We start from the raw sequence: 15,433 nt of genomic DNA, 5'->3' as shown, positions 1-15,433 counted from the left end.
CCTCAGAGATCTGATAGACGGCCATAATAAAGGTTCAAAACCAGCGAAGTACTGTAGTATATAAAGTACCGATAAGCAGTTTCAATATTTTCTTGGTACTGCAGTAACTTTCAAGGCCTAGGGAGTATAAGGATGTACATTAGTTTGGGTGGTAGGTGATTTTATAGAGAGTTTCAATGTTAGTATAATAACGAGGCGTACAACATAAGATGATGGCATGGTAGAAAATATTGATAGTTCCACGTTTTAGCCCCTGTCGCATGATCTGGTTCCATAACTCAGTTGGTTAGAGTGTGGTGCTAATAACGCCAAAGTCGAGGGTTCGACCCCCTCTGGAACCACTTTCTTTTTATTCTTTTTATTCGGTGAATCTTCATCATATCCACATTTTCTGCTTTAAGTCTCGCGATGCTCTTTTTTTTTTTTTTGTAAGAGCTTCCTGGTCTTAGATGTAAGGGTCTTCAAGTGGCTAAGATATACTATGTAGTAAGTCAGTTTTAAAATATTTACTCGTGATTTTATCATAGATAACTGTGCGCTGCTACACATATATTGGACCTTGGCAAGCAAATCAGAGCTCTGGGTCTGATATAATGGTCTATTGGCACACAGTGGGGAATGTGCCCAGGTAGATAAATAACCTTGAAGCTCCAAAAAATTACGAGTTACAAAAACTAGGCAGCATCGCGACTTAACAAAAAGTTAGTGGTTCCAGAGGGGGTCGAACCCTCGACTTTGGCGTTATTAGCACCACACTCTAACCAACTGAGTTATGGAACCAGTTGTTAATGTCCGCAAGGACTTTGACATTATAATCCAAACCGTCAACTCCAGATCATAATGTTGAACCATTTGCAAGTTACCCGGCTTCAATTCTACTCCTTAGGAAGGGACATGGGGCAGGCACTGAAGCGGAAAGGAAATGCCATCTCGAGCGGCCTGAAATCCCGTGTAGATGTTCACATAGATACACCTAGTGATATTCTTCACAACTTCAGATCCGGAGGGTTGGTTGCACAGCATAAATATCAATATCCATGGATAATGAGCATATTTACCCGAAGGAAGAGGTTGCAGAGAAGGAAATGGGACGAGAGGGAGGGAATGAGGCTGATTCCGCTTCAATTAATTCGGGATTGGGTGGCTGATTTCGAATTCTGATATCGCTTGGATTGCAGTATATATTGTCCATTATTGTTCTCCTACTCCAACCGCTCTTTCCCAGTAGGCACCGTCCATCCATTCAGAATACCACAGCCGGCGTTGAGATACGCCGCATATCCGAGCCATGCAGCGTAGGGAACAAGACACCAGAAAGCGGTCCGATCGGCCGTCCACCAGTTGAACATCAAGGCACCCACGTTGCCCGCTAAAAGTGTCAGATCTCCTAAGGCTACGGCCGGTCGGCCCAGCCGGAAGAAGAGGGGCATCCAGAGGAAATTCAAGGCTAGTTGCGTAGTGTAGAGGGACTGGGCAGTGGAATTGGCATCACGGACAGCCAGAGAAAAAGATTGCGACGCGGTGGTGGTGGCGTGGTGAGAGGCGTAACCCATCAATCCATAAAGGAGAGTCCAGGCCGGTGCGAAGAGCCATCCTGGGGGACTATAGGGCGGCTGCTTCAGCTGCTTATAGGTTTCACGATTTTGCTTCCCTGCAGAGTCGTTAGTGAGTATCTGTAACTGCCACTGGTCGACTAACGATTGGTCAAAAGGGCCACTGCAGTCCCTGTGGTGATTGGGGTCGCAATCGCAAGATAGGGGTTGGTGAGGAGCACATGAGGCAGAGCGAAAGACCAAGGCATTTTGGCGAATGGAGTGGAATGAATTGAAATTAGATTCTATATTCTAGCTCTATAATCTCGAGTGTGTCAGGAACAAAATGCGGAGTCGTGAGATTTGGAAGTTTTTGTTCTTACGTCATCCCTACTGCCAACCTTGGAAGGTTGGCACCGCCATAAACCACCGGGAAGAGTTAATAGCCGCTATTTATCAGCTGTTTTCCTTGGTTATCTTTTTGTAGATTTAGAGACCAACGATAACAATAGAGATCTCTATCAAAGTTGATTTGAACGAGTACAACATGCCTACGCACCATGGTCAGAGAAGACTCGCAATAACTATCTGCGTAAGGGGCAGGCTTGAGCTTTTATGCTTAAGCTGTATTCGAGCAAGGACCTCGGGACGGCCGACATAAAGCCGCGCTTGCCTGAGGCAGAATGACCTTGTAATTCTAACTATTGGAGACTAATGAAGTTCCCAACCCTTGAGTGAGCGCATCGTCGTGAACCAGTCCTGCACATATGGCAACCCGGCGTGAGGACCATAAATTTCAGTTTCCCACTGAGGTAACGGGGCGTCAAGGCCAGTCTCCTGGAGACACGTTTCCCGTAACTGCTCGAGACTTCCACCGCGGTCATAGGTGGAGGAGTCACTGAGCTGGCTACGTTCCATCCGCATTTTGGTCCGCAATGCCTCAGTCTCAGCTTGGTTCACAGTGAAATCATCGTTGACCACGGTACCATACGCAAGGCGAGCCCCATCAACCGTGACAAGCTTCCGGTGTACTTCCAAGGCAACCTTTTCAGCTGGACGCGTCAAGGGATCACCTAATCCACCCCCGCCCCAAGTCACCCACTCAAGAAGATCACCCGGATCAACGCGAATACGATCACACTTGGAAGGCAAAATCTCAGTTGGAGGGCTGACCTCAGACTTGGAGTACCGGTAAAGTGTTTTGCGGGATCGCTGTCCCGGCTTTCCGCCTTTCAACCCCCATGGCTTGGTGAACCATCGGTCATCGTGGAGACTAAACTCCCCACGAGCCAGGAATCGGTATAACGTGCGCTGGGCATTACCTCCGCGGTAAAATCCGGCGCCACCGCTGTCGGCAACGCTCTCGTTTGCTTCAATGCGCAACGGGTAGTTGAGCTCTATGATCTCTGTGGGGATGGACTTGATGGCGGGGAAGAGACAGTGGCAATCGGGGCCATCACCGGCTTGCCGTGCAGGCACACCTCCAAATCCAATCTGGTACAGTTGGTACCACTCCCCGTCCGCCTTAAATCCAGAGTAAAAGAAGTGAGGTGAATCACTGAATCCCGCTGCAGCCTGGTAGGAGTCTTGCTTTTGGCCAATGAGGGCTTGCACAATGTCCAAGGTCCGTCCAAGGAAATGGGTTCGGCATGAGATTGGCGCAGGGCGAACAGGCCTGAGGACCGATCCTCGAGGAATGTGCACATCAATCAAGTCATGGAAACCGTCATTGATGACCGTACCTGGGGCGGCCGCTGCGATGAGGTAGTAACCAATGAACATCTTGAACATTGTCTCCGAGAGATAAAAGTTGATACCACGCTCGCTCTGTGGAGAAGTGCCAGTCCAGTCGAATTGGAGCCGGTTGCCATCCGCCTTTTTCATGGAGCAGGTGAGTGCCCAAGGACCTACACCGTGGCCATCATCATCGACGAAGTCTGTGAATTTGCTTTCCAGATCATCGAATTGGCGCTCGATAATCTTTGCGAATCCACTTCGGTTCCGGTACAGCAGCTCCGAGCACGCCGCCAGGTATACTTCACTTCCGAAACGGGTGGCCAACTCCCGAACTCTGGTGGCAGCCATAGAACAGGATGCCACAATGGCTGTCAGGTCAGAGCGATACCATGCCGGTTGGCGAGAGTTTCGACAAAGAAGATCGACCAGATCTTTGTTCATAACACCACGAGTATAAAGCTTTATGCATGGAATCTGCACGCCGTCATCGAATACGGATGTCGCGTTGATTGACATGCTTCCAGGCACGATACCTCCAACGTCTGTCAGGTGGCCAAATTGCGATGCGAACCCAATGATCCGACCGTTGTGGAAAATAGGCAAGAAGGCGATGATGTCGTTGAGGTGACTGATGGCACCCTGCACTTGGTAGGTGTCGTTGGTAATAAACACATCGCCTTCCTCAATAGTACCGTCCCAAACATCGAGGAACTCTGTGATGAAACTGCCGAACTGGCCAACCAGCATTTTTCCCGCGCAGTCGGTTATGACATTGAATTCATCCTGCTGCTCTCGGATGGCAGGGGACATACTGCATCGTAGCATCATTTTGTCCATTTCGCCACGAATAGAGGCCAGTGCCGAAGATATCAGTGTAGGAATCAATGGAGTGCTCTTGACAAGGTCGTTAGCTGACTCGGCAGTGTGTGTGGTGACGGCAGTAGGTTTCCTTTCTAGAGGATTTATCAAAATATTTCCGATGCTATCAATCTCACCATAGTAGCCAGGTAGAATAAGTGTGTTGCTGTCCATTTCGGAGATGATACACGGACCCGTTACTTGAATACCATGCTTGCTAATCTTCTGACGATCCCACAGGGTCGCCAATCTTTTTCGCCTTGGACGATGATATTCTGCTCGCCAATCTTTGCGTCAGAAGGGGCAATTGACCCTTTGGCAACTTCTGGAATGTCAACCCCAAGCGAGGCGTCTTCCAACACAACCCCGAGTCTCATCAATTCAAGCTCAAAATCAGGTAAGCAGTAGGTAAACATCTGCTGGTGCTGCTGGTCGAATTTTTGGCGCAACACATCATGCCATTTCCCTGTAGTCAGGGCCAAGTCTTTGTCAGTTATTTGAATTGTCAGCATCAAAGCTTGACCTTTGTACCGAAGATCTGCCTCATATGCTGTTTTCCATGACAAAGGCCACAGATCACCCGCCGTCCTTGACAAGGTATCCCGACACTCTTGCTCTAACATTTGGTACTGCTCCCGCGCCTCGATAACAGATGTTTCGGAGACAATACGGATGAAGGTGGCGGATTGCTCGTGTCTAAGTTTGGTGGTCACATCACCCTGTGCACATAGGATTCCAGGAGAAGGTGGGATGATCACAGGCCAGGCTCCAAGAAGTTGGCCCACAGCATTGGCATGCAGAGGGCCGGCACCACCAAAAGCGACCAGTGCAAATTCACGGGGGTCATAGCCCTGCTCCACAGAGACTAGACGTAAGGCGCCGTACATTGTCTCGTTGATGATTGTAATAATATCCTCCGCGGTTTGAATAACAGGAAGCTTCATCTGGTTCGCAATATCTTCGACTGCATTGATAGCAGCCTGGACATCCAACGCGAACTCACCACCCAACAATGTTTTAGGCAAATATCCCAAAACCAAATTCGCATCCGTGACAGTGGGTTTCTTTCCGCCTTTCCCATATGATGCGGGTCCGGGTGCTGCGCCAGCGCTCTCAGGGCCTACTCGTAAGGTCTCCGTGAGCTCCATGTAGGTTGCGATCGACCCTCCCCCAGCCCCTACGGTCTTAATGTCAACCGCAGGCGCCCGTACAGAAAGACTCTCAACAATTGTCTCTCGTCGGAGCTGAGGCTGGCCATTGTAGATAAGTGCGCAGTCGGTAGAAGTTCCTCCCATGTCCAAGGTAATCAGGTTCTTGTACGGAGTACTCCGAGCCACAACATCTGCCACTCCCTTGACACCTCCTGCAGGTCCCGACATAAGAATGTTGACCGGCAGCTCAGAAGCGAGAGTCAAACTGGTCAAGCCACCATCGCTCTTGAGAACCCGAATAGCCTCACTTTCCGCCTCGAGCGCCTTAGAGAGATTGTGCAGATATTTCTCGACGACCGGCTTCACCAGCGTATTCGTGCAGGTGGTGACCGTCCGCTCATACTCCCCGACTTCGCGCAAGACATCTGTTGAACAAATGATGGCGATATTGGCCCCAAGCTCCTCGCGAACTGTTTGTGCAACGACCCGTTCATGAGCTTCGTTGCTATGTGAATTCAACAGCGAGATAGCGATTGCTTCCGGCTTCTGTCGTGCCAGCTCTTTCAAGCTTTGTCGCAGATCCTCCACATCAACTGCCGTTACTGTTTCGCCCTGCACAGACATGCGTTCCTTACATTGAACGACTCGCTCAAGTGGCACTATAGGGTCGGGTGGGGTCCAGTGCAGCCACGCACCCAATCCACCTGGGATCTGGGAGCGGCGCAAAGCCAATATGTCCTTGTGACCGGCAGTCACTATGAGAGCGGTGCGAGCGCCCTTCCCTTCGAGGACTGCATTGGTTGCCGTTGTCGTACCATGGTGAATAAATTGGAAGGTCCCTGACCAGCCGAAGTGCTTTGTGAGTAATTCTCGAGCTTTCGCAATGCCCTGTTGGATCCCAATACTTTGATCGGGGATGGTTGTGGGAACCTTTGCGCGCACTGTCTGTCCATGCGGGGTGAGCACGTAAACATCTGTGAACGTCCCGCCAACATCAACTCCGAGTTGATAACCCTTGTCTGCGGGATCTTGCATAGTATAGTGCAGGTATTGATATGTTTCAACGTCAAAAGATCCGGGGGCAACGAGAGATCAGGAACGTGGTCCTACTGACTTCAGAATCATCAAGATTATAGGAATTATTTCCTGGGATTTGAGTGTGGATCTCGTCAATGAACGCATTTTGTGTGCTCCGTAGGCCGCTCCGTAATAAATTCGCTATTACAAAACTAGGGGGGATAAACTGTCATTCTTTACCTTGTTCGGCCAGTGGGGGCGCATATCGTATCCAAGGCTGGCCCCGTGCATAACATCATATTGCAGTCGGATTTTCCGCCTATGTAGGTAATTATGGCTTATGTTCAAACTTGCCCCGAGTAGAACTAGCCTTGTCAAAGCAGCGTTCTGACGGTTTCAGTTATCGGCGCCTTATGATAAGTTGATGAGTGTCTTATAAGCGGTAGACCATGTGAACGGTGCGATGGATTGATATCGCGTGTATAAGATTACATAAGCCGGTTGCGAAGTGGACGGGTCCACCCACCCGTGGTGGGCGGCGGCAGACTTACCAAAAGTAGCCTAGCGGTTTAGGGCCCCTAAGCTTCTTTCCGTGTCCGTAGTCCTCCTTCAACTACTCCGTATAGATGATTCAAAATAATTTACATCAAATGTCACCAATATCTCTATAAACCACAAATATGGGAGCTTTGCTTGAATTAATTGCGACCCATTGTTTTACTCGTCATGATTTCCGTATAACCTCCAAATGTTCCAATGCTTCTATCTGTCCGTTGTCTAGGCGGGTGGCAGCCATACTAGTGGTACGGGTCGCATTGCATGCTGATATTAGTCATTGTAGTCAGTGCTCTAGCATATTGTCATAATCCGTGACCGGGAAATCATGGGGTTCCGATTGGATATCTCTAAGTATACGGATGCTAACCAAGACGGGAAGACCTATGAATCAATTTATGATGCATACTATTGATGTGGAGGTCATTATCGGTTGAAGAATTTGAATAGGAAAAGGCGACTGCTAACGAGGGCAGTTCTCCTGACCATTCCAATGAATATGTGTAAGTCTGCCCATTTTATGGCCCGAAGTTATACTGCTCCTGCTTTTATATCCTGGCTCGGGCAAAGGACTCCGGCCATCAGTATCAAGTGTTACGCTCGGTCCGAGTCGGGTTGAGTCTTTATGCAAATTTCTTCATTCCTCGCGCTTTATGTTGCGCAACTCCCTTGTTATCTCAAATTCATAAGGACAAGTTGCTATAAAAGAACATACACGTCCGCGAATAGAGAGCTCAATACATACTAAAGCGATAAAACAAAGATCTCAACTTCGGTTCATCTCAGTGCCACCCTGCCAATTGGAACAGAATGAGTCCTCCGATTATCAACTTCCCCAGTTTGTAGCCAGCGATCATGTAGATCTCCCTTGGATAGAACAGAAAAGAAAACAGAAACATCTTTGCTGATCGCGCACTTCTTCTCCCTTCGTTGGGTCTACACCACAGTGGATCAACTATAATGCATTTTGTAAGCCAGCATGAGTCCCGTAGAAAGATGAATGGCTGATCGTAAGAAAGGAGACCCCGCCGGGCACTGTCGGGACAGTTCAAGGATTTGAGCCCAAGCTCACTGCTAAGACTGTATTTGGGGCTGACTGGCTCGAGATTGATCCTGATCAGAAACACGCGCGAATCACTATGAAGGCCGTTGCGAAGTATGCACGTTCCTTTAAATTGCATGAAACCCTTTAATTCACATTTACTCCTAACATCTTCACGTGAGAACCAAGGATGGAAGGGTCATCGGCTTTGTATACACGGGAGTTATAAACCTCAACTTGCCCGTGATGGAATATTCAACCAGGTACCAGACCCCGTGGGCGTGCCATTTGGATCTAGTAGTGACCTATGCCGACTCTCATCAAAATGAAGATGCTAATTTTGTATTTCAAGCCGGAGCGCACACTTCTCTTTAGCGGTGATCCCGGTCTTAACGAGCTAGAAAATATGACTTTGGTTGGCAATGGGCGAATGCTGGTCGATGAGGAGATGCGTGTCAGAACAGTCAAGTCTTGGGTCTCGTGGATACTTCCTACAACGGAATTTGATTAATCTGTGCCCATCTGAGTTCGAAATACCTAGGTTCTTGCGAAGGGAAGCTGTTCGCATATTGGGGGTGGCAGGGTTCTTGGTATATTTTGCCTGAAACTGAGCTAGAGAGCATGTAGTAAGTCCCTTGTAGCTCCGGCGACTAAGCAAGCCACCTATTCATACCTCTCTGATTGGATAATCTCGGGATTTTGTAAGCCGCTGTTATCGGGTTTAACAGGCGGACTTTATTAAAAATATTCCTGTCTCTTATATATACTGCGTTAGTACTCCGTTACTAGTCTCGATTTAATCTTCCTCTGCGCACCATCAAAAGGGAGAGAAAAAATGACTCACAACTATAATTCCAGTACCACAGCCGCAGAGCTGACGGGCCATCTTGCCGCCGAAATTCAAGGCAAGGTTATTCTTGTCACTGGGCCCTCTCCAAATAGCATTGGAGCAACTTTTGTCGAGACGATTGCGCGCGCTCGGCCACTCTTTTTAATCTTGGCGGGACGCAACACGGTTACGCTACGCCAAACAGCAGACGCAATCAAGGCGGTAGCTCCAGAAGTCTCAGTCCGATTGTTGCAGATAGACTTGGCTTTGCTATCTTCAGTGCGTGAAGCGGCGTCGGAGATTAACAGCTGGACTGATCTACCATGTATTGATGTTCTTGTCAATAACGCAGGAATCATGGCTACTGGATTTGCGCTCACCGAAGATGGCCATGAAAGACAATTTGCTACGAATCACCTGGGCCATTTCCTTTTCACCAATTTGGTGATTGAAAAAATCTTAAAATCTGCATCGCCACGGGTAGTTAACGTTAGCAGCGATGGTCATCGACTCAGTCCCATTCGCTGGGGAGATCACAACTTCCAGGTAATCCATATGTTTCGCTCCAGAGCTCGTTGTACTTAACCTTGTGCTAATGCCTTGAGTTATAGAATGAAGAAACATATAACAAGTGGGTTGCCTACGGTCAATCTAAGACAAGCAACATCTTGATGGCCGTCTCTCTGGCCCAAAAACTAGGCTCCAAGGGTCTTTTGGCGTATAGTCTACATCCAGGGGTCATTTTCTGCACCACCCTTGCGAGAGACGTCGACTGGACTATTGACCTCCCCGAATTGCGTGAGTTAAAATGCTAGATATGTGCTAATATTACTGGCTAATTGTGCCCAGGCGCTGTCGACAAATTTTTGGGAAATAAGGAGGGCTGGATGGACTTCAAGCCCAAAAGCCCTCAGGAAGGAGCAGCTACACATGTGTATGCTGCATTCGAACCTACCATTCGAGGTGAGTGGATTATTTCTCGCTTAATGGGATACAGATACTGATATCTTTGGTCCAAGTCCACAACGGTGCATATCTGCAGGACTCCCATGTAGCAGACCCTTGGACGGAAACCGTGAAGCCCTGGGCCACTGATAAATTGGAAGCTGAGAGATTGTGGAGGCTGAGTGAGAAGCTTGTTGGGCAGAAATTTCGCTATTGAAAGGATACATATTTGGTGGGGGAGTTTAGCAGCTGCTAAGGTATGAAATGACCCCTGGATAGCCCACGAAAGACATAATGGAGCTAGGTACCTAGCTCTGGAGGTCTGGTAGATCAAATCACTTCACTAGGTTTATCTTATCTCCTGTAATCTGTATTTAATACAGGAGATTACCAAATTTTACATACTTAGCCCGAGGCCCTTAGATTTCATATGGTAATAACTAGGTAATAACTACGACATGTTGAGGACTGCTACCGTAGACGTCTGTAGTCCTGCACTTTGATCTTAATATACCACAATATGGCCACCCCACTAGAGAAGCAACCTCTTGTCAAGGGCGGGCATGCCCGGTTGCCAGACAGGCTCCCCTCTACGTTTGTTTCATCAACGATACCTTGTGTATTTGACAATACCGTTATCCTTGCGGCAACTCATCCTACAGTCTCGACCGCAGGTCCATCAGACGATGGTTGGTTCATTTCAGACTTCTATGCGTTTAACTATCTGTTGAAAGGCTTGGGCATGCATCAGACATGGATCACCGCAGCTGATCCAAGAAAATTAGTGGAGAAGTATGGCCCATACCTTCATGGCAACCCTTATGAGGATCGAAAAGTCTGCCTTGATCAAGACCTGTTAGATCAACGGCAAATCACCCCAGTTACCCTAGTTAGCTCGGGTGAAATGATAGATCGGGTTCTTTCAGAGGCGAAATGGGCATCGGAACTAGCGAAACGGCATGAGGCGCCACTTCTCCTACTCTTCTTTTGCCATGGGCTACCAAATCATCACTTATTGTTGAATGACGGAAACAGTCACAAGGGTCTCAGCGTGGTCAACCTCAAGGGTGTGCTTGAGCCAGGTGTGCGTGTGACTCTCCTGTCCACCGCTTGTTATTCCGGGGGATGGATCACCACCCCTGACCTCAACCACACCGCTATGGCGGCTGCTAGTGGGGAAGATGATCTGGCCACCGGAACTTCGAATGCCTGGAGTGTATCCCAGAGCATTGGGCGAAGCTGTGGTTCCGTGTTTGTAAGCACCCTGTTGGAGACTTTATCCAGTGTGACGAGTCCCCTACTTGAAGAACCTGGTCTGGACACAAGCCTATCAAGCCCACAGCAAAGTCTCCAACCAGATGACCCTAACAGCTTACAAAATTTGAGCTATAACTCATTTTGCAATGCCATTTGGAGTACATGCGAAGATCGCATCACACGGCTCTGGAACTTCCAACACTTCAAATTTTGTGCCCAGGATGATGCTTGGGAATATTCATGGACAGGGAGAACAGGAATCCCATTGTCCCACTTTAGGCACCGGTGGGATCAACTTATCTCCTACCCATATCAAGGGCCCAGTGATATCAGGGACCTTAGAAATCCACACCCGAAGAACACCACATTTTTGGAGCAAGATCCAAACAAAACTGCATCGGCAAACCAGGTTATTGAGGAGATGACCGATCATATAGCTCACAGAAGACTAAAAGGAATGGCCCAAACCTTTCACCAGACCTGCCCCGGTGACTGGGATCGTGGTAAGGAGGTGGGCTTCGGAGGCACGCTCCGTGCATTCTATGAGCGTGACCAGTATAAGGAAAGAGCGCCGATGTTTGAAGCGGCAATACGATTTAGGTGGGAAGCAGCCCTACTTGCGGACTATATTCTCGAGTTGTTTGGCCTTCCTGCTCCTGGCAAGGAGATCTGCATCATGTGGAACCGTCTTCTATGGATTCAACGTCAACTGGAGACTATTCCGATGCCCGACCTCGAGCTACGTTGGAAGAAAATGTATAACTCCCTCTCTGGCTATTTCCAAACTCCTTGCTTAAGAGAGCAGGGCCCGCCTTTTTACCGACCACTACATTATTTGGTCGCCGCCCTTTTGGAAGCTGATAAACCAGAACGTGAGACAAGTGCTATAATTTCCGCCATCGGGGACTTTATGAGTACAGTTAGGATGTTTCAACAGCAACGTCTATCTGAGGACAAAGATGTTCGTGGTAGAGGCCGCGAGTGGCTAAAATCCATCGGTCGACGGGCTCGCAAGTCCCTCTCGCCACGTAAAAAAATACGCCACTCAACATCCGTTTCTTGATAGATCAAGCCACAAAACTGTGTGTTCTACCTGCACGGAGATTGCTTCTATGGATTAGTGCTACGAATTTTTATTTGCTTTCTTGCGTTTTCGAATACTCCACTTGTCTAATGCTTAGTCTATCGTATAAGCTGGGTCTAGGTCGAGATATTGCACCGAGCCTTCTAAAGAGTGGCGTTCAAGCCCGATCAAAGTGTAAGGACAGACGGATGGGATTGAAAAACTTGGCTACTGGTCTGCTAGATCATTTCATAAACACTGGGTTGATTGATTCAAAGTACATGAACTAAGGGAAGGGAGAGGGAGAACACCTTTTTCGACAGGTCCCTTTCCGGCTTTGATGAAGCGCCTACATAATTCATATACGAGTAGCCGATACATCGGCCTTGAAAACATGTAAGTGTTTACAGATAGAGAGGTCTGTACATATTGTAGAATCATAAGTCTGGTAAGTCCATCTAATAGACTTCTACTTATAACCCCGATAGAAAATAAATATGTATAAGGACATATAACAAAAGATAGGAATATTGAAATACAGAATATAGTATACGAGACGGAAGAGTATCACCAATCCTGCCAGGCTGCGATTCCAAAGCCTCTGGGTGAAGCAGCTGACTGCTTGAATGTCATGATGCACTAAGTATGGGGTTTCAATCACACACCAATCTCAGCCACATCATATATGAAGATTGGGCTATTCCCCAGTGAATCCAAGCACTTGATACCATTATCATTCTTGTGAGAGGGCAAGTAATCACGGACTACCTAGATATCCGAGAACGATAAAGCGAGATAGTTGGATAATGGTATGATCGTTGATCTTGTATATGATTTCTACACACTAGATAGAGCATAAACGTGTCAGGGCCTCCGTTTCTTGGCATTTACGCGGCCGACACGGACGAGACGGTTGAGAGCGGGGAGGGGGTCCGGAAGAGGAAGAAGACTGGGATCAGATCGAGCATTTTTGAGAATTACCACAAGCCCCTTTGGCGAAGATACCTCAATGTCAGAAATGATTGTAAAGGCGACCATGCCAATGGAGTTTTCGTACAGAGTTCAAGGGGGAATTTTGCGTATAGTGGTTATAATGAAACAAAGGGGGTGGATAAATGGGAATAATTTTTGCCAGCGTCATATATCTCCATAGATTCTCCATTGTTTCTCCATAGTTTCCTCCTATCCCCTTGACCCCAAGTGCAGCCAGCTTCCTGTGGCAACCTTCCAAGTCCCCAATTTAAGGTCTAAAGTGTACATAAATGATTGTCAAAAGGGTCGAGCGGGGGACTGTAGGATGAAGCAGAATAGTCCGAGGATTCCAAGCTTGGATTGATGAATTGGGACATGCGTGACGATTTGAGAATCAAAACATGATGATCTTATGGAGGCTTAATTAGCTCTGACAATGATGGTCACGTACTTTTTCTTTGGTTGGTGGATCTTGTAATTGCGTCGGTAGTTTCAAGGTTGCAGACACAGCCACAATGCCAATGCTTCGAAATCTTGGCTTCTGGTATTTTGACTAAACCTCTGTTTTGGTATTGGTTGGATACGTGCCAAGCCGGAGAATCAGATGTTAGAAAATGTCTTATATCCCGTCGAAAAGGTAGAGATAGGATTCATCCATGCCGAATTTGGATTTGGACCCTGCGTAAATAGTGGGATTCGTGGGGTAATGCAGCAAAACCCATCCAGTCAGATGTCGTCGAATTTCTTCATGGATCATGTGGAGTCCGGAGCTGTATAGGTCATTCGAGACAGTACGTGAACTCTTTCTTGGTATGTTCTCCAAAGGTATAAAAGGCTACTCGTTAGCCCTCGATTTGATCAACCATCAGCTAAGCAATATGCATCCCAGCGCTATCATCCTCGGCCTCATTGGCATTGCCAGTGCCCAGACACTCAACATTCCCTCTCGTGTGGGGAGTATTGTCTCTTTGCCCTCTCCTAGTGTGATCACAGGTAGTGTTGATCTGGGAAATCGGGAATACGATCGTGGTCGAGCCTGCGACAATGATGATGACACTGGTAAGTCCATCTAACAAATTATATCAAATAAAGGTAGCTGACTGAATAGGCGATGAAAATGCCGTGTTCATCTTGCAAGATGGAGCATCACTGAGTAACGTGATCATTGGGAAGGATCAGCTCGAAGGCATCCACTGCAAAGGATCCTGCACCCTGACCAACGTTTGGTTCCGCGATGTCTGCGAGGTGAGTTAAGCCGATGCCTGTCTATTCTATCAAGGCTGATGTGTGCCCTATAGGACGCCATTTCCATCCTCGGAACCGGAAATGCACTCATCAAAGGCGGAGGCGCTCAAGAGGCCAAAGACAAGGTGGTGCAACACAACGGCCAAGGAACCGTCACGATTGATGGATTCACTGTGGTGAATGCAGGCAAATTGTATCGCTCATGCGGCAACTGCAGTAACAACAAGAGCAAAAGCCCACGGAAGGTGGTGGTCAAGAACGTCAAGGCCAAGAATGTGTCTACTTTGGTGGGAATCAACTCCAATTACGGTGATACATCAAGCGTGAGCAACACATGTGGATCTAGCGTCAGCCATGTGTGCCAGGAGTTTGAGGGAGTGGATAAATCGGAGGGAAGAGAAAGCCCGAAGCTGACAACCACTGCTTCGTGCAAAGGGCAATCTTCTCTTTCGTCTTGCTGAGTTCAAACTGGTCTCAACGGAAGGAGGAAGGAAAGAAGAAGGAAGAATATTAAGAAGGGATATGGGGCGAGCTCATGGGCAAACAGATAGGGAAGGACTCAGGCCATCAAATCTCTCCCCTCAGACTAGGTATCAACCCCATGCAAAACGGTGCCAAAATAACCCGAAAACTCCCTAATAACCCATAAACCGTAAATCAGCACCCCCTATCTCTCAACTATCTGTTCTATCCATCAACATTTTTATGTGAACTATTTCGCTATAATAGCACATAGAACATTATACTTTGGCACTAGGTGAATCTGACACACTGGGATGTTTCAGAGTCCTATGGAGTATGTTTAATACTGTAAGCTCTGATTTCTTATTTCCATTCCTAAATAGACAGCACAAGGTTGGATATTCAATTCAATAGCGAAGGTATGCAGAGAGAGTACACGGAGTCAATAAAGTGAGATGTTAATCTGATTGAGGCTCAAGGGTTGATATCCACTTCCGACCCACTCTTGACCCACTACTCCTTCGTATCTCGAGGTATCTACGGAGTAGCTAACATCATCTTTATGCTTGTCTTTTGAACATCTTGTGAGATTGGTTCGTTATTGACACTACAATAGCTTTTAAGCCCATTACGCTCTCGATAGAAACGGGAAATGAAAACGTCGCTATCATTAATCACGGGCCTAGTTCATTCAGAGTTCAGATGAGCGACAAATGTCGAAGACCTCTAGAACCGCGCCGAAAGCGATCCATCAATAGACATACAAAT

At 47.7% G+C, this 15,433-nt stretch overlaps 7 protein-coding genes across 7 annotated transcripts; 4 read left to right on the top strand and 3 right to left on the bottom strand.

Annotated features, from left to right (window-relative positions):
• Positions 1-1,202: 1,202 nt before the first annotated feature.
• N7500_007947 (TspO/MBR family protein) lies at positions 1,203-1,801 on the bottom strand (the record flags this gene model as incomplete). The annotated part of the gene is made up of 2 exons (XM_056679091.1): positions 1,203-1,651; positions 1,699-1,801. The coding sequence occupies 2 exons, from the start codon at positions 1,799-1,801 to the stop codon at positions 1,203-1,205; spliced, it is 552 nt and encodes a 183-aa protein (XP_056529463.1).
• A 442-nt stretch (positions 1,802-2,243) lies between these two features.
• N7500_007946 (hydantoinase B/oxoprolinase family protein) lies at positions 2,244-4,301 on the bottom strand (the record flags this gene model as incomplete). Its single annotated transcript, XM_056679090.1, has 1 exon — positions 2,244-4,301. The coding sequence occupies one exon, from the start codon at positions 4,299-4,301 to the stop codon at positions 2,244-2,246; it is 2,058 nt and encodes a 685-aa protein (XP_056529462.1).
• A 23-nt stretch (positions 4,302-4,324) lies between these two features.
• Positions 4,325-6,313, bottom strand: N7500_007945 (hydantoinase/oxoprolinase family protein; the record flags this gene model as incomplete). The annotated part of the gene is made up of 1 exon (XM_056679089.1): positions 4,325-6,313. One exon carries the CDS (start codon positions 6,311-6,313, stop codon positions 4,325-4,327), a length of 1,989 nt encoding a protein of 662 aa, XP_056529461.1.
• A 1,904-nt stretch (positions 6,314-8,217) lies between these two features.
• Positions 8,218-8,403, top strand: N7500_007944 (uncharacterized protein; the record flags this gene model as incomplete). Its single annotated transcript, XM_056679088.1, has 1 exon — positions 8,218-8,403. One exon carries the CDS (start codon positions 8,218-8,220, stop codon positions 8,401-8,403), a length of 186 nt encoding a protein of 61 aa, XP_056529460.1.
• Positions 8,404-8,727: 324 nt separating this feature from the next.
• On the top strand, positions 8,728-9,883 carry N7500_007943 (uncharacterized protein; the record flags this gene model as incomplete). The annotated part of the gene is made up of 4 exons (XM_056679087.1): positions 8,728-9,267; positions 9,333-9,519; positions 9,571-9,684; positions 9,741-9,883. 4 exons carry the CDS (start codon positions 8,728-8,730, stop codon positions 9,881-9,883), a joined length of 984 nt encoding a protein of 327 aa, XP_056529459.1.
• A 303-nt stretch (positions 9,884-10,186) lies between these two features.
• Positions 10,187-11,986, top strand: N7500_007942 (uncharacterized protein; the record flags this gene model as incomplete). The annotated part of the gene is made up of 1 exon (XM_056679086.1): positions 10,187-11,986. One exon carries the CDS (start codon positions 10,187-10,189, stop codon positions 11,984-11,986), a length of 1,800 nt encoding a protein of 599 aa, XP_056529458.1.
• A 1,850-nt stretch (positions 11,987-13,836) lies between these two features.
• N7500_007941 (pectate lyase) lies at positions 13,837-14,664 on the top strand (the record flags this gene model as incomplete). The annotated part of the gene is made up of 3 exons (XM_056679085.1): positions 13,837-14,017; positions 14,067-14,203; positions 14,257-14,664. The coding sequence occupies 3 exons, from the start codon at positions 13,837-13,839 to the stop codon at positions 14,662-14,664; spliced, it is 726 nt and encodes a 241-aa protein (XP_056529457.1).
• Positions 14,665-15,433: the final 769 nt, after the last annotated feature.

This window comes from Penicillium coprophilum, assembly GCF_028826855.1.
Source record: "Penicillium coprophilum strain IBT 35676 chromosome Unknown utg000005l_segment0_segment0, whole genome shotgun sequence".
Classification (NCBI taxonomy): Eukaryota; Fungi; Ascomycota; class Eurotiomycetes; order Eurotiales; family Aspergillaceae; genus Penicillium; species Penicillium coprophilum.
Note: the sequence above shows the minus strand (reverse complement) of the source record. Positions and strands in the feature narration are given on the sequence as shown.